This window comes from Rousettus aegyptiacus, unplaced genomic scaffold, assembly GCF_014176215.1.
Source record: "Rousettus aegyptiacus isolate mRouAeg1 unplaced genomic scaffold, mRouAeg1.p scaffold_m13_p_17, whole genome shotgun sequence".
NCBI classification, from domain to species: Eukaryota; Metazoa; Chordata; class Mammalia; order Chiroptera; family Pteropodidae; genus Rousettus; species Rousettus aegyptiacus.
This window is the reverse complement of record NW_023416292.1, coordinates 45876674-45900814: the sequence shown is the minus strand read 5'-3', so window position 1 is coordinate 45900814 and position 24141 is coordinate 45876674. Positions and strand designations below refer to the sequence as shown.

General features: G+C 35.6%; 1 protein-coding gene and 1 pseudogene across 2 annotated transcripts in view; one reads left to right on the top strand and one right to left on the bottom strand.

The window, feature by feature from the left end:
• SPTA1 (spectrin alpha, erythrocytic 1) overlaps window positions 1-24141 on the top strand; it is an 82057-nt gene that overhangs the window by 7508 nt on the left and 50408 nt on the right. For both annotated transcript variants that reach the window (XM_016130190.2, XM_016130183.2), the window contains exons 7-20: window positions 399-543; window positions 2780-2934; window positions 3876-4011; window positions 4112-4213; window positions 5950-6087; window positions 6696-6806; window positions 9282-9359; window positions 9506-9661; window positions 10783-10987; window positions 12337-12518; window positions 12974-13217; window positions 16976-17098; window positions 19429-19646; window positions 20422-20514. In XM_016130190.2, coding sequence (XP_015985676.2) covers window positions 399-543; window positions 2780-2934; window positions 3876-4011; window positions 4112-4213; window positions 5950-6087; window positions 6696-6806; window positions 9282-9359; window positions 9506-9661; window positions 10783-10987; window positions 12337-12518; window positions 12974-13217; window positions 16976-17098; window positions 19429-19646; window positions 20422-20514 — 2086 coding nt within the window. The remainder of the gene's footprint in view (window positions 1-398; window positions 544-2779; window positions 2935-3875; window positions 4012-4111; window positions 4214-5949; window positions 6088-6695; window positions 6807-9281; window positions 9360-9505; window positions 9662-10782; window positions 10988-12336; window positions 12519-12973; window positions 13218-16975; window positions 17099-19428; window positions 19647-20421; window positions 20515-24141) is intronic.
• On the bottom strand, window positions 14534-14652 carry LOC118613176 (annotated as a pseudogene).

Below are 24141 nucleotides of genomic sequence, written 5' to 3'. Positions count from 1 at the left end.
AAAAAAAACTGTAACTCACCTTATATCCAAGTTGTGGTGACTGGAGCCCAAAGCAGTAAAAATAGCACTGGTGAATTAGTGGTGGAAGCTCTGCAGAGGCACGAAAAAAAAAAGCAGGTTAAGAATTGAAACATGGAGTTAGGGAAAAGAAAGAAATTCACTAAGAGTTGACCTGGATATGGGAAGTATATCTGGAGGCTGAATTGTAAGGATGTCTAGGTCTCTATATCTCAATGGAAAACATTAAAAGTAAGAACTTTTTACATTAATTTTTGCTATAGCATAGGAAGACAGGGAAATTTCTAACTGATGAACTAAGTTGGGTCTTCCTGTGGGCTCTGTTTGCCATGGAATACCTGCCATCTTCTTTTGCTGGAGCTCATGTGAATGTCTGGCAGGGATGTGACTGAAGCTATTCAGTGGATCAAAGAGAAAGAGCCTCAACTAACCTCCGAGGACTATGGAAAAGACCTTGTTAGCTCTGAGGCACTGTTTCACATTCACAAGGGACTTCAGAGAAATCTTGCAGTCATGGATGACAAGGTAAGCCACTTTTGGAGGAATGTCTGGAAGAGATATTTGGTGATAATCTTGCCTTCAAATTTACTATTTCAAAAAAGTAGAAATTCTGTGGCCCTTGAACATAACTCTTCATTTTGGTTCATAACTTATATGTGAATATTAGATAATTTTTATTTTTTAAAATTATTTATATCTAAGTATACATCTATGATTTTTTATGTGTTTTTTGTACCACTGAGTTGACCTCTTCTCCTGGAGACCCTGTGAATAAATGAATGTTTGCCACAATAGCATGTCCTCAACAGCTCTGATCAGTTCCTGTAGACTCATGCTTATGGTTTCTTTTATGGAATCAATATATCTCATATTTGGTCTTCCTCTTTTCCTGCTGCCTTCTACTTTCTCAGAAATATTGTGTTTTTCAAAGAATCCTGTCTTCTAATGACGTGCCCAAAGTAAGATACCTCCAGTTTTATCAATTTTGCCTCCAGTGATGTTTCAAGCTCGGTTTGCTCTGGGATTCACTTATTCATCTTTCTGGCAATCAGGGTACCTGTAGAGCTCTTCTCCAATACCACCATTCAAATGAACCATTTTTTTCTATCAGCTTCTTCAATGTCCAGCTTTCACATCTGTACATAGTTATCAGGAATACAGGGGTGTGGATGATCTTAGTGTTGGTCTTTAATGACATATATTTGCTCTTGGTGATCTTTTCTAATTGCTGGCCCTCCTAATCTCAGCCTTCTCTTGATTTTTAGGTTGCAGTCTTCATTTGAATTGATGACCAAAACTATAGAAGCAAAATATTTAACAATTTCAATGTCTTCATTGTCTGCATTAAAGTTGTGTATTTCCTCTGTAGTTTGAATTTTTTTCTCTTTTTGAATTCATATGCAGTCCCACTTTAGTGCTTTCTTCTTTCACTTTCATCAGAAGTCATTTCAAATTATTACTACTTTTCGCCTGTAGGATGGTGTCATCTGCATATCTTATTATTGATATTCCACTAATTTTCACACCTCCCTTCTCTGAGTCTAGCTCAGTTTTTCATATATCTTTTGCATATAAGTCACATAAATAGGGAGAGAAAAAGAACCCTTGCTTGACATCTTAGCCTATAAGAAATTATTCTGCCTCTTCATATTCTGTTCTGACAGTGGCTTCTTGTTCACAATTCAGGTTATGCATTAGGATAATCAAGCACTGACGCACACCCATTTCTTTCAGAGAAACCCATAACTTTTCATAACCCTTGCAGTCAAATAAAATAAAATAAATTTTAAAATTGTTTTTCATGATTAAAACACAATAACAAAAACATACCTCCTAGAATGGTTTCCTAATTTCACTAAGTGCCCTGTGGTCAGAGAGCCTTTCCTTCCAGTTTCTTCTTTTGCAGTTGAATTCTGCTTCTTTTTGTTCATCACTCAGTAGATGAGGGAATAAATTCCTTGTTCCCCTTCTATAACAAATTCAGAGACATTTGAGCATGTTACTAAATCTACCTTGGGTTTCTCTTTTGAAAGTTAGAAAATTTCAGTTCCTATATCTAGAGGAGTAGACAAAACTGTGTCACAATTCTACTTCTTTTATTCTTGCTTGTTTAAGTCTTTGGTCTTTCTTCTTAATGATGAATAATAAAATCCGATAATTTAATGAATAATGGTGATGAAATCCAAACACTAGATAATACCTGATTTTAGTTGGGTTTGATTAGAGAACTAATGGTAACATATGGAAACTCACCATGTTCATAGTTTTACCCTTGTATCCCTTCTACTCAGAAATTGTGCTCAAAATGGTTATCCTTATTGGTATTACTTGTCCTCCTAGGCAGAAGGATTTTTCTGATTACCACAATGATATTTATGGAAACAGTATAGAAGGAAGTAAAGGACAGACTTAGATCTAAACTTTGCTTCTGACATTTGCTAGCTGAGTGATCCTGAGCAAAAAAAAATACTTTACTTCTCAGTTTTTACATAAAAGGGGACTAAGAATAGTTTGTACTTTATAGTATTATTAAGGGAAGTCTATACAACAAGAAAATGCATATGAAGTGCTTAGTACAATGACAGACAAAAAGTGCTCAGTAAATTATTATTATTATTATTGTATATGAACATAAATATATTGATTTAAATATATTACTAAGTATTATTGTTTGAGATTATTTTGTAGCATCTCCCCAATAAAACTTTGCCAGAAATCAGAGTGCTTGGATTTCCCACTATGTTTCTTTTTCATCCTAAAGGTGAAGGAGTTATATGCCAAAGCAGACAAGCTGAGTCTTTCCCATCCTTCAGATGCACCTCTGATCCTGCAGATGAAAGAGGATCTGGTCTCTAACTGGGAGCATATTCGTGCCTTGGCTACCCGCAGATATGCAAAGCTGCAGGCTTCTTATTGGTGAGGAGTCCCTCTTTATTTTTCTGTCTATCTCCACAAGGTCCAGGCATAACACCAAAAACAAAAGAATGAAAGTAGTAAAACAATGAGGGACCCAGACTTTCTTCCTGCTTAACAAATGTAAAAAAAAAAAAATTAACTTGTCAAAAGAAGTCTTTTGTAGGCGATATAATACTTCGTATGACACCTCCCCCCACATGCCCTCCTTTCGTTTTCTTCAATTTGTATAGTTGTAGAATGCTATGAAATGGCCCATGGAGCTGGAAAAGCAGCTAAAGAAACATCAAACTCCTGGCCCTACTTAAGGAACTGCAAGAAATTTTCAAGCTGAAGAGCATACAAATAAATCTAGAATTATTTCTTGAATGTGGGTCAGCTTGCCAAAAAACTGGGAAACTAATTTTATGGTTAGTTGTTAAATCACCAGAAAAATAGTGTTTATCTTACTGATATGATTTAAACTCAAATAGTGAGCACTTAATTTTTTTTAATTGTTTTGTTGTTGTTGTTGTTGTTTTTTATTAATAGGGTTAAGGGTGAACTAAGATAAAAGAGGGCTCCTAACCCTAACGATAGTCCCTAACTCTTTCAGAAAGGTGCTTCCTGTTTTTTATGTTATGTGATTATTTATAGGCTTCATTGGGAGTACTTTATTCCACTTCTGGTGCCTCTGAAATAGGTGTGAACTTGTGATGATGGAGATGTAATGACAATGTGCCTCACCATGCAATGGCACACCTACTCAAGGAAGACACAACCCAGAGAAAAGGATTTAAATCTGCACCACTAAAGGAATAGGATGTAAATCAGGGAAAGGGGAGGGATAGGATTAGGGTGAGGAACATATCTCACATTTTAGCTCAAACCAACCCTAACTCTTCATCCAAAGTCCATTTACATTTAGTCTCTTCTCCCTGGCCTTTACCTTACCTTTCCCACAGGTACCAACGATTCTTATCTGACTATAATGAGCTCTCAGGCTGGATAAAGGAGAAGACTGCTCTGATCAATGCTGATGAGCTGCCCACAGATGTGGCTGGTGGGGAAGCCTTACTGGACAGGCATCAGCAGCATAAGGTAGAGAGAAAAGTCCTCTCAATTAAGAGGAAAAGGGAGACACCAAGAATACTAGAATGTTTCTTGCTGAATGTTAAGACATTTTGTCTTATCACCACAGCATGAGATTGACTCATATGATGACCGCTTTCAATCTGCTGATGAGACTGGTCAAGCTCTGCTGGATGCCAATCATGAAGCCTCTGATGAAGTTTTGGAAAAGGTAATTAGTTTAACCAAATTTGTAAAATTTTGATATATATTTAGCCCTCATTTAATTTCATAATAATATAATAATCTCTGAATGGGAAAAAGAAAGGAGTTATATTAACATATTAGTAATATGAACCCAACTTTCACAATGCTTTCTTCACATACAGCTTTAGCCAATTTAGTCATTGAAATTCTTAGGACATGATGTGTGCTTCCTTACCTCTGAATCCTTGTTTTATCAACCTACTTAGTTTCATCAACGTAACATCTACCTAATTTGAAACCTCCATACCATCTTGTCTTGTCACATATGCTCTGTTTTATCACTTTTGCATGCTCATTCCTAGATTGTGAATTCTATGAGAACTGTACCTTATTCATCTTTGGGTTCCCTAAGGTGCTTGGCAGTGTCTGACACATGACTGGCAAATTGTATCTTTTCTTCTTTCCTTTATACCAGCGGTCCCCAACCATTTTGACACCAGTGACTGGTGCTCCTAATGCCTGATGATCTGAGGTGGAGCTGAGGAAGTGATGCTAGCACTGAGGAGTAGCTGGAAATATAAGTTTCACTCACTTACTCACTACTTACCTCTTGCTGTGTGGCCTGGTTTTTAACAGACCATGGACTAGTACTGGTCCACAGCTCAGGGGTTGGGGACCACTGCTCTGTACAATCTCAAATCAAACTGATCCTCCTCTTTCTATGGTTTTTTTTTCAAATTCACATTAAATAACAGGAAACCTTTGAACACTCAGAATTCCACTGAATGAACAATCAGGTTTGCCAGCATCCTAACCTCCTGAATCACAGAGACTCACCTCAACTCCCTCACCCCGATGGCGATTTTTGCTCCAGTCACAGAGTCACAAGAACTTCTTGGGATGATAATTAAAATTTGAAGGTTTATTTGCATTTCATTGAATTTCAAGCACAGCCTCCAATGTTGTGTGATAAATAAGGTTGAGATAGCCATAATTTGAATTCCCCCAGTATTCTGTGGAATAATTATAATATGGATTTTATCATTAATGATTTTCGGCCAAAGGAATAGTAGGATCCTAAGTTCTTTAAAACCTGCCTATTATTCTGGAATTCTGAGTATTTGTGCTGCCTTTTTAATGGACTTAACACAGAAGTTATGATAATGAGTTGGAATTTCTTAGGTAGATGCTTGGGCAGAAACAGAGGCTTTTGTGGGTTTGATAATGTCATTTTTCTCTTTCCTCGATGGTTCTTATTTGCTTTCAGAATAAAATACAAACTTTTGAGTCCAATAATTAAAGTGCTCTATGAACTTGGAAATTTATCAAGTGTCTGCTTCTTTTAGGCTCTGCACTTTTCTCTGGAGCACCTTGCACAATCTAACAATTACTTGCAGTAATTACTTCCTTGCAACACTATGTTCTCCTACAGTCCTAACCCCTCTTCCCCACCCTTTCTATCTCTGTTGGGTATATATACTTTCCATGCTTCTACTCCCTGGCTCTTCTAGTCAAAATTAATCTTTTTGTTTGTTTGTTATTTGTTTGTTTATATATATTAAATGTGCTGCACCTCTTTTATAGTATTATCCTATTTTTTTATTACAGTTATTTGCTTAGATATTGGAGCCAAAGAGAAAAGCCCATTTCCTGTTCAATTTCGTAAACTTCAAAAGACCGTACATTTGTTAAGTGTTCAGTAATGTAGAAAAATTAATTAATGAAATATCTCCTATGTACATTATCTCTTCCTTTCCAAAGATGGCAATACTCGACAAAAACTGGGCTGCCCTGAAGGAACTGTGGGTCAGGTGTCATCATCAGTATGAGCAGTGCTTGAACTTGCACCTCTTCTACCGTGACAGTGAGCAAGTGGACAATTGGATGAGTAGACAAGAGGTAACGGAAGGGGTTCAGCAAGTGTCCAGAAATCATTTCTTTACTCCTCATTTATCACCATTTCTTTACTCTTCATTTATGACTACTACCAACACTCTCACAAACACTTCTGAGGTCCTAAGCTTGTCCTAGGAACTGGAGAGTGAACTACAAAAAGAAGAAAGCTCCTACAATTCTTTCATGGACAAATGCATAGAAAAAATACCTAAATACATAGAAGAGGGGTTTCAACCTCAAATGAACATAAGGAAAAATTAATATCAAATTGATAAGGGATCAAGAAGAGAAAATTGTGATGAGTTAGACAGGGTTAACCAGAGATTTTCTGGAGGATGTGAGTGGTCTTCTTGAAGCAGCTTTGACTGCTCAGAATAGTGCCTAGATTGGCTGGGAGAATTCAATGTGAATAACCTAGAGACAAAGATGATAAAGTTGTGTGAAAGGATTGGAAAAAACTCTAAAGCTCTACCTACTATACTGTTTTGTGATAATTCCCACCTTGTTCCCCAGCTCTCTCACCTCCTTCTTTAGTCCTTGTCTCAGAAATATTCCAAATGGAATGTTTGTCACCAGTGAGGCACAGCTGAGTTATGTCTTTCTGTCTATAGGCATTTTTGGAAAATGAGGACCTGGGGAACTCCCTGGGCAATGTAAAAGCCCTTCTTCAGAAGCATGATGACTTTAAAGAAGCCTTCACTGCCCAGGAGGAGAAGATCACAGTAAGAAATGGGCCCTGGTTTGGGCATTGGCTTCATTTCAATGAAGCCAATATCATTTGTATATATTATTTCAATCAACACTTATTTTTAGAATCACTCCTATAACTATCAGACATTATGTAAGGATTATTTTTAAGAGAAAACATCCAGAAAAACAATAATACTTATTTTTATCAACACATATCTTTTTCCATGAAGCATCTTTAGAAAGTCTTTCAAGATTTCATGACATTTTATATTTTGATGAAATTCATGATTGTCTTTTTTTTTCATTCTAAATAGAAACTATTGGCTACATATTTAATATAGAATTATTTCTTTAAAAATTTTGAAATGTATTTTTTAAAGATTTTTCTTCTCTCGTAGTATCTCTATTAGTTTTCTCTAACAATATTAGGATATCTAAGTAATATTTATTCTTTGCTTTATCTTCATTTTTGTTCTCCTCATCTAATGCTACTACAATTTTCCTGTGAAACTTAAGTTACACTGTCCCAGAAAAACTGGCCAACATATAAACAGAGCTCAGAGAAGTGTAAGAAAAACTGTGGGTCAATATATTATAAGTCTTTGTCTGTCTCCTAAGATATGGTTGATTTAAACTCACATATATGCATACATACCACCACCAGCCCAACAACAAAAATAACAATCAAATTCTAAGTCTTCTCTGTTAATGTTCAGTCAATACAGAGCTTAATATCATCCCTTATAATCACATATACTTATTCTGCAGATGCTTATTGATAAAAGCTAAAGGTGTAAAATAATTTTATTGTTTATAAAGTACTATCACCCATTTTAGATTATTTTCTTAGTCCTATTTAATTCTCAATCTTTACCTCTAGTAATTTTTGGGGGGTGGGGAGAAGCTAGGTTCAAGAATAAATATGAGTACAAATTTACCTCTACAATATTTGACTTCTTTCTTTATGTAGCTGGAGATATAGATATAGGTATAAATATAAGTACATGTAATAGATGATAGTTAAATAATAGAGGTAGATATATACATACATAATGCATACATACATACATACATACATGATGATAGATATATGATAGACAGATGATAGATAGTTGATAGATAAATAGATGATAGATAGAAAGATAGATAGATAGATAGATAGATAGATAGATAGATAGATAGATAGATAGATAGATGATAGATCAACTGGGCACTGGACATGGTTATGTCATTATAGTGCTTGTTCGTGAAGATTTAAGAAGAGATCAATATTCACCTTGCAGTGACATCAGAATTCATTTACTATAACCAAGATTTTAAAAATATTGTATCATGCTTGAAATGCTCTGAGCCTTTTGAATAACCCCAGGCTTAGCACTGGTGCCAAGTCTAAATCTGCAATAACCTGGTGAACACCACTCGCCCCACCCTGGTGACTTTGTAAGAACTCCCCAATTCATGCACAGTTAGAAGCTTTACCTGTGGCTGGCAGGCAGCCAGTACTGGCCCATGCTAAAGTGTTTCTTGGACAGGACACAGGGGTCTGCAGGCCCCAAGTGAGCAAGGGCTGGTCTCAGTGTGACTTGAACCTTTTGCTAAGTGAATCAAAACTTGCATTAATTGGTGAACACAACTCACCCTCCCTGGTGACTCCCTGAGACTCCACCTCATTCAACTTGAGTACCACTCAAGGCACTTCCAGAAAGTGAGAATTACAAGCAGCTGGCAGATTGCACTAGGCCTCAGGGTGCCTGGTCCTTTTGATTAGATATCCCAGGCTCAGTACTGATGGCAACCAGCCTTGTTTTGCAGTATGGTCCCTCCCACACAGTTCCAGATCCATCATAGGCAGTGACCAACCTGAGATCACCTTGTAGCTCCTACCAGGTAGCTCCAGGCCCATCATAGGCAACAGCTGACCTTGGCCTATATGGGAGCCCCTCCAAGAAGTCCCAAACTAACACACCCAATGGCCATTTTCAGATCACAGCAGGGCACCACCCAATTAACCCCACAAGTGGCACAATCAAAGGATGCTCTTGGAAGATAATAGAACCCCCTGGGGCAAATCCCTCTCTATGGGGATTTGAAAGTCAAATTTAATTAAAAAGTAAAAATTAAAAAAAGAAAATTAGCTACAATGTAATTTCGGGCTGAAGTTTATCTTCCAAACTGTACAAGAGGAAGAATCCAGAAGTTGTACACTTGAAACTAATATAATATTAAACGTCAACTGTAATTAAAAATGTAAAATAATAAATACAAGTAAAAGTATGCAAATAGATGATAAATTGCTGTTAATTTCAAATACACACACATATAGTGGCATGGAGAGGATAATTGACTTGACTAAGGTCTATATTTTGAAATATAATTTATAACAAATCAGAGGTAAACACTTTCCCATGCCACCATGCTTATTTCTTTGAACAGGTATTCAAAATGTGAGCAATATTCAGTTGCCACTGAGGAGGAACAACTCTGTTTTACTTATTTATTTTTTTTAGACAGTAGACAAGACTGCAACCAATTTGATTGACAATGATCATTATGATTCAGAGAACATTGCTGCCATCCGGGATGGGGTATGTTCAAGGCTCAGCTGTGTGTCTGCCTGTTTATGCACCAAGAGTCAGGGGAATTGTTGGGGGCATGATGACTAATATGGGCAATGGCTCTCACGTGTCCTCACTGAGTTTTGCTGACAATGAGTTTGCTCATGGTTTGGCAGCTGTTGATCAGGAGAAATGTTCTACGTGAAAGGGCTATCACTCGACGCAGATTGTTGGAGGATTCGTTGCTTCTGCAGCAATTATATCAGGACTCAGATGACCTGAAGAACTGGATCAACAAGAAGAAAAAGTTGGCAGATGATGAAGATTATAAGGTAGGCAGGGTTTTCCAGTATAGGTCATATTCATCAGGACTTAGTTTCATGGAACTAGAGTCTTAGAGCTGAAAGGATCATAGTTGATAAGCCCCATTTCATAGGTGAGGAGACAGAATCTCAGGGAAGGGCAATGACTCCCCTAAGGCTATATATCTAGTTAAGAGCCGGGAATTTTACTTTCGAATTGCCTGCTCCCCATCGCTCCTTTTCTCTGACACAATTTCCAATGGTGCTTAATAGAATGAGGTAAGGGAGGGTCTGCTCTTTATTTAGTTGTTTCTTCTCCTTTTATCACCTATTCTGCTCACTCTGTACCCTTATAGTAGAACACATTGTATCTTATCATAATGTACATTCAAATTTCCTGAAAGTTACTTGGAACTCAAAAGTAACCTGTATTAGTATAATACAGACTTACACAGTTTTGCACCTAGAAGGGAAGAGCTGCAGATGAGAAAATCAAGAAAATGAATTGTGGAGTCAATTGTCTTAAGTTATCCCATTATTAACAAGGCAGTTTGATGTAAAGTTTAGAGGCATGAATTCTGGACAAAATAAACTTGGGCTTAAATCTTTCCTTCTTCTATTTTAGTTTGTTACTTTTAGAAATTCCTGAATTATCATTTAGTATTAAATGTATACATCTTATCCTTTTGTTCTTATATCTTTATAGAACTATGAGAACTACTACCTATCTATAACTTTTATTCTATAAAACTCAGCACTATGTGCTTGTGTTCTTTAGGAGAGTTATGGTTCCAGTGAATTTAGGATAAACAGATCTTTTCTATATGAGACAAAAGGTTGGAGGGTACACATACTAAGACAGAGATAAAAAGTTTTTATCCTTTCATGACAGCTCTGATTGCTATTTCTTTCATGGAGTGTCATATTCAAATTATCTTCATTTTATTTTGTTCTTTAGACTCCATGCATAAGTGGGTTAGGGAACTGGGTTTCCTAAGCATTCTCTGGCTCTATACTTGAACAAGGACAGTTTCTCTCTTCTATCTTTTTATTGCACTTAAATTTATAGTGAGAAGTAACCCTTGTCCTCAACATGTTTGATTTTCATTCTTCAAGTAATGGTTTACTTTTATTTTTTCATCTTGTGTCAGGACACACAGAACTTGAAAAGCCGGGTTCAAAAGCAGCAAGTCTTTGAAAAAGAATTGGCAGCTAATAAGATCCTACTCAATAGCCTAGAGAAAACTGGCCAGGAGATGATTGAGGGAGGTCACTATGCCTCTGACAGTGTGGCTGCTCGTGTTAGTGAAGTTGCAAGCCTCTGGAAGGAATTGCTGGAGGCTACAGCACAGAAAGGTTAGAAAAGAGGTTTTATTGAAAGGGTAATGCCTAAATTCTGAAACCTAACATTTTCATCTTTACCATTTTGAATTTGTCTGGTGACCTCTATGAGAAGAGATGTTATTCATTTTCTTCTCTGCTTTTTTTCGTTATTGGTCAAGAAGTTTTAAATTCATCACACCATATATTTATAAAATTTTATGTTTTATTCATGTATGTAGATTTTTAAAACTAAAACTACTTTTTTCCAACTTTTTCCACTTTTAAAATTTTTTTTCAAAAAAACTTTAGGAACCACGAGTTCTGTATTTTCTATGCACCTTAAACTACTATCCTTAAATTCAGTTTTACATATTTTTGTTCTCTAGACATGACAAGATATTATAACCCAGGTTAGTAAATTGAACATTGAAAGACTGTCAGTACCACATGTAATGTTCCTATAATATTTTGTTTTTATAAATAGGGCTTAATGACTTGTTGCTTTTTTCATCTATCAAAGTTTTCAGGCTTTGCTGTAGCTCTTTAAAAATGTTCTATGTATCTACTTAAATATCTACATACATTTAACCTCACCTCTTATTGTAAAAAATCAATTACCATATTCACACAAATCATGAGAATCTCTTGTTAATATTTTCCCAATATTCTCTTACAGATGATAAACATCTGTAGATATGATTCTGCCCTGGTTATAGAAGAGATACTGATTTTATTGGACATCATTTTGATTTTTTGGTTTAGGAAAAAAATTCAACTTGACTGTAACAATAAGAAATCACTAGTACTCCCTACTGTTAAGAGATACAGTAATTGCTTTGCAGAAATAATAAAAATAATTGCTATAAAGTCATAGAATAAAGTTTGTCTGAGAATAGTGTGTGCAATAAAGAAAATTCTGAGGCATGTCTTGTGATGACGGCCAGGCACTAAAAGGGGGCTAGTGAAGTTCTGAGAAAGACATTTATAAAAATACACTTCAAAATTTCAAACTGAGTCAACCCCAAGTTTTATACTTCTCTGAGAAAGTGAGGTGTTTGGATTTGAATCTCTTTGAAAAAGAGGTCTTAATAGAGTGCAAGAAATCACATATGAAAATACCCAAGCTGTTTATAATCTAACACACTCACTAGGGAATGAACTTATTGTTCATATTTGTTTTGAGAATTATACTATATTCAAAAACAAATACTATCAAAATCTACAAATTTAAAGTAATTTTTATATAATCACACATATTACAGTTATATTTCCCCCACTGGAATATCAAATTATTATATTGATCCTTAAGTTGATGGAAGACGTGTTATTATATAATGAGGAGCAATTATAGTACCTATCTTATACTTAATATCTCCTCCCAGGGACCCAGTTGTATGAAGCTAATCAACAGCTGCAATTTGAAAATAATGCAGAAGATCTGAAGTGCTGGCTAGAGGAGGTGAAGTGGCAGGCTACCTCTGAGGATTATGGGAAAGGCCTAGCTGATGTACAGAATCTACTCAGGAAGCACAGCCTCTTGGAGTCTGGTGTGGCTGCTCGTCAGGTTTGTTGCTAGTTCTTTGACAAGTTGTATGCCAAAACACCTGTGTATGCTCTAAGCAAACTCATAATAATAAGTAATTATTATTAAAAGAGAAGATCAAGAAACTTAACATAAAAATTCAAAAATTTTAGCTGGTAAACAACTTCTTCCCAATATTCCTTCTAATCTAGCCATTCTCCTTGTTGCCTGGTGTCTCTTGTAAGAACCCCATGGCTGTAGTTCTGATTTCTCCAATTTCCTTGGCACACTCTATAAGTAGATTGTCATTTCTGAAATATGACTTAAAAACTACTTTCCTATAAATAGTTCTCTTAGCTTGATGAAATGATCCTCAATGAGGCCACTCCTCATACTCCATATCATTGATTTAATTCAATGTCCTAACACAGTGAATATGGGAACTAATTCTCTCCATGGTCTCCCCACACCAAACATCCATTTAATTTCTCCCTTAGGATCAGGTAGACTCTCTCACAGACCTTGCGACATATTTTGAAGAAACAGGCCATCCTGATGCTGGCGATATACGAGCAAGGCAAGAGAACCTAGTGTCCCAGTTTGAAGCCCTAAAAGAGCCACTGGCTACCCGGAAGAAGAAGCTCATTGACCTTCTCCATCTACAACAGATTTGCAGAGACACAGAGGATGAGGAGGCCTGGATCCAAGAAACAGAACCTTCAGCAGCTTCCATCTACCTTGGTTAGTGCAGCCTGAAAAAGTTGAGTCATAAGGAACACCCCAAGGTCTGCGGATCGTTTGAGTTTGCACTCAGATTTCTCCCCTACACTCATAAAAAATGTTTTCATTCTTCCGTAAGAAGATTAAAAAAAAAAGCCTCATAATTGAAAGTTTACCTTCTAAACCCAGAAATGGACAGGGCCATGAAATTAAGGCCTCTGGGAAGAGCTAGAGTGCTTAGATTTTTGCTACTTGCTCTAACGTAAATTATTGCCAAGGTCCTTGGCAATATATGTACCACCTCTTCTTTATCCAATCATCTATGAAAGGACACTTTGGTTGCCTTCATATCTTAGCCACTGTGAATAATTCTGCATTGAACATCAGGGTGCATATATCTTTGCAGGTAAATGTTTTTCAGTTTTAGGGAATAAATGCTAAGAAGAGGGATTGCTGGTTCATATGGCAATTCTATTCTTATTATTTGAGAAACCTTCATACTGGTCTCCATAGTGACTGTACCAATTTGCATTTCCACCAGCAACATATGAGAGTTCCTTTTCCCCCACAACCTCTCCAACACTTATTATTTGTCCTTTTGATGATAGCCATTCGAACAGTTGTGAGTGGTATCTCACTGTGGTTTTGATTTGCATTTCCCTAATAAGTAGTGAAATTGAGCATCCTTTCATGTGTCTGTGGACCAATTGTATGTCTTCTTGAGAGAATTGTCTGTTCAGGTCCTCTGATCATTTTTAATTAAAGTTGTTGTTGTTGCTGCTGTTGTTGTTAAGTTGTATGAGTTCTTTAAATATTTTGGATATTAGACCCTTGTCAGACACGTTGTTCACAGTTACAGTCTCCCATTTGGATGGTTGTCTTTTTGTCTTGATGATTTTATTTACTGTGCAGAAGGATTTTAGTTTGATATAGTCCCATTCACTATTTTTGCTTTTAATTCCCTTGCCTTCGAGGTCAAGTTTATAAAATCTTCTCTAAGTCCAAGGTCCATGAGTTAAGTGTCTAGATTTTCTTCTAATAAAATATTATTTCAGGTCTTATATTCAGGTCCTTGATGTATTTGTGTTCATTTTGGTGTATGGTAATAGACAGCAGTCTAGTTTTATTTTTTCGCATGTGGCTTGCTTTCTTTCTTTCTTTCTTTCTTTCTTTCTTTCTTTCTTTCTTTCTTTCTTTCTTTCTTTCTTTCTTTCTTTCTTTCATCTTCTTTCTTTTTTTTTTTTTTGGAGAAGCAACCTTTGGTTGACTTCACAGATTGCAAGGACCTTGTCAGCTTACAATCCTTTATTTTTTATTTACTCATTTATTATTTTTTATGCCTACATCACCTGGTCTTCCTAGGTGGTCTCCCATCAAAATATTAACCAGATCTGACCCTGCTTAGCTTCCGAGATCAGAAGGGATTGGGCTTGTTCAGGGTGGCATGGCCATAGATAACTTTCCAATTTTCTTAGCACCATTTTTTGAAGAGGCTTTCTTTTTCCATTGTATGTTTTGGCTTCTTTGTTGAAAATAACTTGCCTGTATATTGGGGTTTATTTCTAAACTTTCGATTCCACTTCATTGATTTGTGTGTCTGTTTTTCTTTTGTTCTTTGTAGTATAATTTGAACTCAGGCAAAGTGATACCTCTGGCCTTGCTTTTTTCCTCAGGATCACGTGTGGCTTGCTTTCCTTTCTTTCTTTTCTTTTTTCTTTCTTTGTTTCTTTCTTTGTTTCTTTCTTTGTTTCTTTCCTTGTTTCTTTCTTTCTTTGTTTCTTTCTTTCTTTGTTTCTTTCTTTCTTTCTTTCTTTCTTTCTTTCTTTCTTTCTCTCTTTTCTTTTCTTTTTTTTAGAAGAGGCAAATTTTGGGGTCTTTTATGCTTTGATGCAAATCTGAAGATATTTTATTTTATTTCTTTAAAAAATTCCATTGAAATTTTTATCGGAATTCAATTAAATCTACATAATGCTTTAGGTAATATGTCATTTTAACTATGTTGATTCTTCCAATTCATGAACCCAAATATCTTTCCACTACTTTGTGTCTTCTTTAATTTATTTTAATGATGTTTCAGTTTGAGTGTATAGTTTTCTTTTTCACATACTTTGTAAAGTTTATTATTAGGTATTTTATTCTTTTTGTTGCAATTGCAAAAGGATTTTTTTCTGAAAATTCATTGTTAGAGTATAGAATCACTATGGATTTATGAACTGTTATTTTGTACTCTGAAACCATTATTGTATTGGTTTATTATTTTAAGTAAATTTTAAGTGGGTATCTAGATTTTAAGTGGGTATCTAGGGTTTTCTATATAGAGAATCATGTCACCTGCAAAAAATGACATTTGATTTCCTCATTCTATATTTTAATGCTTTTTTCTCTCTCTTTGTTTTTGTTTTTGTTTTTGGTCTGATTGCTCTAGCTAGGCCTTCTAATACTATATTGAATGACAGTGGTGACAGAGGACAGCCTTGTCTTGTTCCTGATCTTAGATAGAAGGTTTTTAGTTTTCACCATTAAGCATAACATTAGCTGAGGGTTTGTCCTATATGGCCTTTATTATGCTAAGGTACTTTCCTTCTATACCAATTTTGTTACATGTTTTAACAAATAAATAGATGTTGTAGCTTGTCGAATTCATTTTCTGCATCTAATATGATCATATAATTTTTATTTTTTATTTTGTTTATGTCATGTATCACATTAATGAATTTGCCTATGTTAAACCATCCCTGTGCCCCTGGAATGAAGCCCACTTGATCATGATATATAATGTTTTTAATGTGTTGTTATATTTAGTTTGCTAGAATTTTGTTTAGGATTTTTACATCTGTGTTTATAAGAAATATTTGTCTATAGACTTCTTATTGTGTGTGTTGTCTTTGCCAGGTTTTGGTATCAGGGTAATGACCAGAAGGCTCTCTTTTTTAACTATATGGGCTATAGTAGAAGATGAAGTACATATTTTCTTCATTTGGAAGCTATTAGTTCACTATTGTCAGTATCAGGACACTATTTACTATGCATTTACTGGAAACAACTATGAGAGAATAGACAATGGTGACAATGGAGGACTGGTTTGGGAAAACTTTCTAGAAGAGAAAAGATCTCTTTGAAGAGTGGATGGGCATAGAAATTTTCTAGAAAGGCATTTAGTGTGAAGTATAGAGAAGGAAATTTTGGAGAGAAGAGAGGTAAAGTGTGGTAGGGAGACAGGGAAGATGAACTGGAGATCTTAGAAAAATGGAAGAAATAAACAATATGTATTTATTATGTGCATGTTAATGTTAAGCAATGAGTGAGGCACTTTTTATAAGTAATTTCTGTCCTTACCAACAAAACTTCAAAACAGGTAACATTGTGGCTTTTTTTATGGTGGAAAAATCCTAAGTTTAGAGAATTTAATAACTTTCTGAGATGTGGAAATGAGAAGTGGAAGATACCGATTCTTATACCACAATATTCCAAAAGAAAATCGGTTGCACAATATTGGAAGTTTCAGTTGTAGAGTTACTTGCATTTCTATCTGTCTTCCAAAGAGAATAATAATTTATTTATTATCTCTTGTGAAATAATGAATTGAATTTTCTTAGTATAAAGAGGCAAGGAGAAGAACAAAACTGAGCAAAGTAAAATCAGACAAATGCTAAAAATTTCAGCAAGCCCATATAATGATTAAAATTTCAAAGGAAAGAACTTGTAGCTCCAAGAGTTACAGGAGTAGAGTTACCTTACACTAGAAAAATACCAGACCTTGAAATTATTTTTCTCTGTAGGCAAAGACCTGATTACCTCCAAGAATCTTCTGAATAGACATGAAGTCATCCGGGCTGACATTGCCAGCCATGAGCCACACATACGGTTGATAACAGAGAGGGGAAACAAAATGGTAGAAGAAGGTATGTATGACTCAGATCAGATTGAACAATAATCATTTTTCCAAATTTATAAGGAAAGTCTGTTCGACTTTAGGGCCTCAAGAGAATTTAAAGATAACCGATTCACCTTCTTGTCCAATGCAGAAATTTCCCTTGGGCATTTCTTATAGATACAATGTTTGTATATTCAAAAAAACAAAAAAAAAAAGCTACTTATCTCATTAGCCGGTCATTTCTATTTTTCCGTAGAGTCAAAATTATTAAAACAATTATCCTATTAATCACTATGATTTTCTGTAGAAGTTACAGAATTCAGAATTTAAGTTACAAAACTCAATAAAATAAATTGGATGTTTTTCTCATATGGGAACTTGAAAGAAAAGACATATCTTAGATTCCTAATGTCTTACAGTCTTTATTGTTAATAGCATAATTTCCTTATATAGTTTTCAATGTCTCTCTTCCTCCTGGTCTCCCATCTTCAGAAACCCCTACTGCTTAAATATAATGTTCAGAATCAAACATCATATACAAGGTGTGGTGTAAGCAATATGGATTTCATTGGAATATTCTCTCCATTGATTTAAAAGTAAATTACTTCTAGCCAGTATCAAACTATCAAAAGTATAGTTTAAAATTCAGATTGCTGAACAAACATTCAGATCTGAATTGAATGATTCAAACCTAAATATGTTGATTTGGGATTCCTATTTTACTATAGAGACTCTTTTTTTTCTTAAAATCTCCAGCTGTAATTGTGGGTTTTATCTATTGCTCTTTTCAGTTCTATCACTTTTGTTTTATGAGTTTTGATGATGCCCTATTACTGCATGCATACATATTTAGGTTTGTTATGTATTCTTAATGAATTTAAATCTTTAGCATGATTTAGTTCTCTTTTAACCTGATATAGTCCTCTTTACCCATGGTGATACCCTGAATGTTACATTGTGCAACTTTAACATAGCCATTCTGTCTTTGATTCATATTTGTGCAATATATATTTCTTCATCTTTTTGCTTATGTTCTGTTTTTTTTTTTACTTAAAGAAGATTTCTTATAGAAAGCATATAGTTAGACTTTGTTTTTATTTTATGCAATCTAGTAATCTCTCCCTTTTAATTAGAACATTTAGACAATTTACATTTAAAGGAATTATCAATATGGGTAAGTTTAAATCGAACATTTTGCTTTTTGTTTTCTCTTTGTCCATCAGTTTCTGCCTTCTTTGGATTAATTGTGTATTATAATTTCATTTTATTTCAGTATTTGTTTATCAGCTATAGTTCTGTGGTGTGTGTCTGTATATGCATGCATGAATATGTTTATTCTATGATAGTGATTCTCTAATTTTTGTTTTGTGGTTTTCCTGTTAAGATGTAATTTGCCTATTTCACACTCACTCTTTTATAAGTGTACAGCAAAGTTTTCTGGAGTCTATGTGATGTGTGATAAGGCTATTGCTCTAATGGTTATGAAATATATACATGTGTATTCATTTTAAATTTTTCTGTTTTGACTTTCAATATGATAATTATCCATAGATATTACCATGTAAGCAAAGCTTAAAGGGGTTCCCAATAACTTATAAAATTATAAAGGTATTTTTGGAGGAAAATTTAAGAGTAATCAGTCCAATACTCTAGGGGACCTTACTACATAGCTTTGAAGCTCTATCTCTGTGTAGCACCTTTCTCTTCAGTATTCTGTTCCACAAACTGTAGCTGTATTGTCTTCTCCCAACTTTTATATCTGCCTTCTCACCTCAGTGTGACTGCTAGTTCTGCAGTTCTTAGCACTATAGCCTAGAAACTGTGCCAGGCATAAACTGTGACTATCATAGGACATACCTCATTTTTTCCCCTTTTCTCAAAAGTCACAATTCCCTGCCTATTGTCTAAAAACAATTGCACCTTACAACTCTGTTATCTAGTTGCTTAGGGGTGGAGAACAATTTCTGTAGTATTGAGAAGTTTATGGGCAGAAATGAAAATCTATCGAATTTTCTGTTTAGTCTAGAGAATACATGTTTTTGGAATTTTGAGCAGTACCTACTCATAGATATTTTGTTTTCATGTCTGTATATTATAGAATGTAACACCCAATTGACTACCATATAGACACACCTACACCACCAGATATATACCCTCTATTCACACTTAGCATCTATACTGATACTTAATCTCACCTATGGCATTCCAATTCCCTGATGAAACTTAGGTAAAATGTCATACTGAGTACATGCAGCAGCATCTCATGCCTCTTTTTCTCTCTTCCAGGTCTTCAAAAGAATTGAAGTGTAGTAAACATTAATGAGGGTAACACTCACCTTTTCTATAACTACTCCATAGGACACTTTGCTGCAAAAGATGTGGCCTCTAGGGTCAAGAGTTTGAATGAGAATATGGAGTCTCTTCAGGCTCGAGCTGCTAGACGGCAAAATGATCTTGAGGCTAATGTCCAGTTCCAGCAGTACCTGGCTGATTTGCATGAAGCAGAAGCATGGATTAGAGAGAAAGAACCTATTGTAGAAAACACCAACTATGGGGCTGATGAAGAAGCAGCTGGGGTAAGGCAAACATGATGATGGAAATTATCTAGTATTCACCAAATAGTACCAAATTAGATTGTGGGACAGTTACAGGTTCTGCTAGATTATTTGGAGGTTCCAGGATGATAGCCTTTGGACTTCATTTGCTAGAATACCTTCAGCGTTGGCAGAGATGCAAAAATACATTTTCCTAATCCCACAGAAACCCATAGATTCCCTAGAGATTATCTAAACTCAGAAAGGCATGATCAGAGATCCATACCTGTCTTGGTCCCAAACCAGCCATAGTTTTAAGATAAAGTCGTCTTAAATACTTTATTAAAATAAAATCAGGCAGATATATGAGAGCAAAAAGAAAATCAAAGGTTATATTATCTTTTATATCTATTTCTTTGTTTTATTTATTCTCCTGTGGGAATACAGTATAGTATTTCACAAACCTTCAGCACTAGAAATAATTGAGATGAGCATCTAAAGATGTGCTGTTTCATCCTACAAAGTAACACTATTAGGAACACCCTCTTTTAGCTGCAATGTGTGTTCCTAAAATGCTCATGCTCTTTTCACTTCATGTTGAGTGAAACAAATATACTGAAATTGTAATTAATTTTTTAACTTCTATTTTCTTAATACTTAAAATTTAGGGTTAAGTCTACATTAAATAGCAAGTGTTTTTTTTTTCCAGGAATTAAGATAGACAGAAAAACTTAAAATTATGCTTGAAACATTCCTTCCAGGATGCTTACTTTTCTTTCTGTTTTGCTTCCAATAATCTTTCCATCAACAAATCCAGGCTCTTCTAAAGAAGCACGAGGCCTTCCTCGTGGATCTTAATGCATTTGGAAAGAGTATGCAAGCTCTACGAGATCAGGCAGAAGTCTGCCAGGTAAGAAAAACTTAGAGATGACAAGAATCATGATTTTCACAACAGAGCAAAATAAATTCTCTTTATTACTGTTTTTCTTTTTCTATAACACAAGAAACAATTACAAAGAAAATAATAAGTTCTATGATTCTTATATGCAAGATTGTAGCATCTTTGTAACATCTACAGAAGTTTAGTTCACAAGAATTTCTAGATAAGTGTTGTTTTTTGGTTTCCTCTTTTCTTCCTTTTATACTTTTGATCTTCTTTAACATTTAACTTAATTGCATTTCTCCTTCTTGACAGATATGTAGTTTTTGCCATCTTATTCTTTACATTTTTTATCTTTTTTCTCCTCTTCCTTCCTCTTCTTCTTCTAGAAATCTCTTTAACGATTCTTGTTATACTGGTTTAGTAGTAATAAACTCCTTTAGCTTTGTCTTATCTGGAAAGCTCTTTATCCTTCATTTTTAAATGATAACTTTACTGGGAAGAGTAATCTTGGTTGTAGGTCCTTGCTTTTCATCTCTTTGAATATGTTGTGCTAATCCCTCTGGCCTTAAAATTTCTGTTGATAAATTAGCTGACAGTTTTATGGGAGCTCATTGTAGGTAACTACTTTTCTCTTGCTGCTTTTAAAATTATTTGCCATTATTAACCTTTGGCATTTTAATTATGATGTGTCTTGGTGGGGCCTGGGTTAATTTTATTTATGACTCTCTGTATGTCTTGTTTTTTTATGATTATTTTCTTTCAGGTTAGGAAAGTTTTCCAACATTATTTCTTGAAATAGGTTTTCAGTCCTGTGATTTCTTTCTTTTCTCCTTCTGGTTCACCTATAACATGAATATCGTTACACTTGATGTTGCCCCAGAGGCCTCTTAAACTTTCCTTTTTTAATTCCTTTTTTTTATTTTGCTGTTTTAATTGAGTGTTTTCTGCCACTTTATCTTCCAAATAGCTGATTCAATTTGATCCTCTGTTTTATCTAATCTACTTTTGATTCCTCTAATATATTTTTACTTCAATTTAGTATTATTCATTTCTGACTAGTTCTTTTTTATATTTCCTATTTCCATGTTTATGTTTTTATCTCATTCTTGAAGTTCTCACTGACATCAATGAGCATCCTTATTACCAGTGTTTTGAACTCTGCATCTGGTAGATTGCTTGTCTCCATTTTGTTTAGTTCTTTTTCTGGAACTTTATTCTGTTCTTCAATTTAGAACATGTTTTTATCTCTCCCAATTTTGGCTCCCTGCCTGTGTTTGTTTCTATGTAGTAGGTAGGGCTGCTATGTCTCCCAGTCTTATGTAGTGTGACCTTATGTAGTAGGTGTTCTGTAGGGCCCAGTGGTGCAATCTCCTAGGTCAACTGGGCCAGGTGTTCTAGGCATGTCCCTTCTGTGGGGTGTGTGTGTCCTTCTATTGTAGTTGAGTCTTGGTTTCTATTTGGACACCAATGGGAGGGACTGACTCTGAGGCTGAATGATTGTTAGGACTGACCACAGTGGAAGACTTGCTGTGCAGGTGCTGATCCTAAAGAATTGGATTTACTTGGGTGCCTGACCAGTGTGCCCTCTGGGTATGTCATTTGTCAATGTGGTTGTGTGGTGCTCTGATGTGGTCCAAAGCTGACCACCAGGTATATTGGTTCTGGGGCCCTTGGGAGGGGCTCTGGTGCAGGCCAAGTTCCACCACTGCCTGAACCCTGCCTGAGAGCACTTAGTATAAGCTACAAAGTGATCGGCAGATGGTTCAGGCAGTGGCGGAACTTGGCCTGCACTAGGCTTGGAGCTGCTTAGCAAGAGGTAAGGGGCATGCTGAGATCAGATGCTGCTTGTTTGAGGCTTGTGAACATTTGAGAGATTTTAGGAATGTCTTTAGATGAGACAAGAACAGGCTGTTTGTATGGAAAAGCCAATGTAAGTGGCTTGAGTCGGCCTGCAGGTTGTATAAAGTGGGGTCTCAGGGAATCACTAGGGAAGGGTGAATGGGGTGAACAGTGTTAGCCAGGTTATTAGGATCTCAGATATGGTGCCTGCTTATGTGAGAAGGCTGGGTCATGAGAGGGCTTAACAAAAGAACAATGGATTCAGCCTGCATTTCTGCCTGAGATGAAGCTGCTCCTCTAACCCTTCCCCTGAAGCTAGACAATTTAGATCCTCCTGTATGTTTATAGCACTTTTTCAGCTGTTTCCTCAGTGCTGGAGATCAGAGCAAGAGAGTCCTTCAGTGAGTAAGTTCGTGTGTGGGTTCTTTAAAAGGAATGCCTGAGACACAGCAGCCTTTGGTCTCACTTGGCAACATCTCTGCTGGTTTTGCAGCCAGAAGTTATGGGGACTTCTTTCCCTGGCACTGGAACCCCAGGCTGGGGAGCCTTGTGTGGGGATGGGACTCTTCACTCCTCAGAGGGTTACCTCTGCACACAAGACATCCCTCCCAATTTTTAACTGCCACATGTTGGTTTGGGACCAACCTGTGCTACATTCTTCTCTCCTACCAGTCTCATTTTGGCTTCTTTTGCATGTCCTTAGTTGTAAAATTTCTGTTCAGCTAGACTTCAGGTAATTCTTCGTGATGGTTGTTATGTAGTTTAGTTGTAATTTTGAGGTGGGAGGAGGTGAGCATAGCCTTGCCTCCTCTGCCATCTTAACTGGAAACCCTTATTTTCCTTCTTGCTTTCTTTCCTTCCTTCCATCTTTAGTTTTTAAACCAACATATATTCAATGTTTACCATGTGGAAACATGAATAAAAGTTAATCTTGATTTGTAGGAAAATTTTGGTGTGTCAGGGGTTCAAATATTTAAACAAGTAAGTGCATATAATAGATAATGAACAGGAAAAGTGATGTCAAAGGGAGTATTCCATTTTCTTGAAATAAGAGCATTGAAATATTTAAAACTGACTTCTTGTTAACAAAAAAAGGGATTTACTGTGCAGACAAGGAGGAGAAGAACTTATCTAGCCAATAAGCTATGAGAGCAAATAAACCAGAGCACAAAACAATCAAGTGTATTTGCAAGATGAGAAATGCAAAGGGTTGAGAATGTGAGAACAGTTAGGATGGAAGAAAAGGAGTGCTCTGAAAAATGATGAAGCTGGAAACAACTAAATGATATAAGTATATCCTGTGTGAATTAAAAGGGGGGAAAAGGAAAAAAATACATTCATGTAATTCTTTCTACTGAGAATCTCTGAATTCATATATTGGGAGTAGATAAAAGACATAGACTCACCATGTCAAATCAATATATATATTGGCAAAGCTTCAGTGTTGTGCCTTCACCAAGCTGTGAGCAGTGGCTGTCTAAACAACAACAGATGGATTTATACATTGTATGTTATGAGGAAACATAGTACTTGAAGAATATAAAATCAGAGAAATCTGTAAGGGGAGGTACATCTTCAGCTCCAGTTTGAAGGTATAGGTCATTATGCATGGAGGGGTTGGTGTTCTATTTTGTTAATTCTCTCAGAGTTATGATATTTGCAGAAAGTAAAATTTAGAGGCTACCTTAAAAACAAGTTGCCTTCTAAAGAGAGATACAAGATATTTCATCTCAGTTCATGATCTCAATTTTTAAAATTCTGTGTCCTTTTTTGTGTTTTAGATAATCCATGTCTAAAAAGAAAATTCACTGTTTC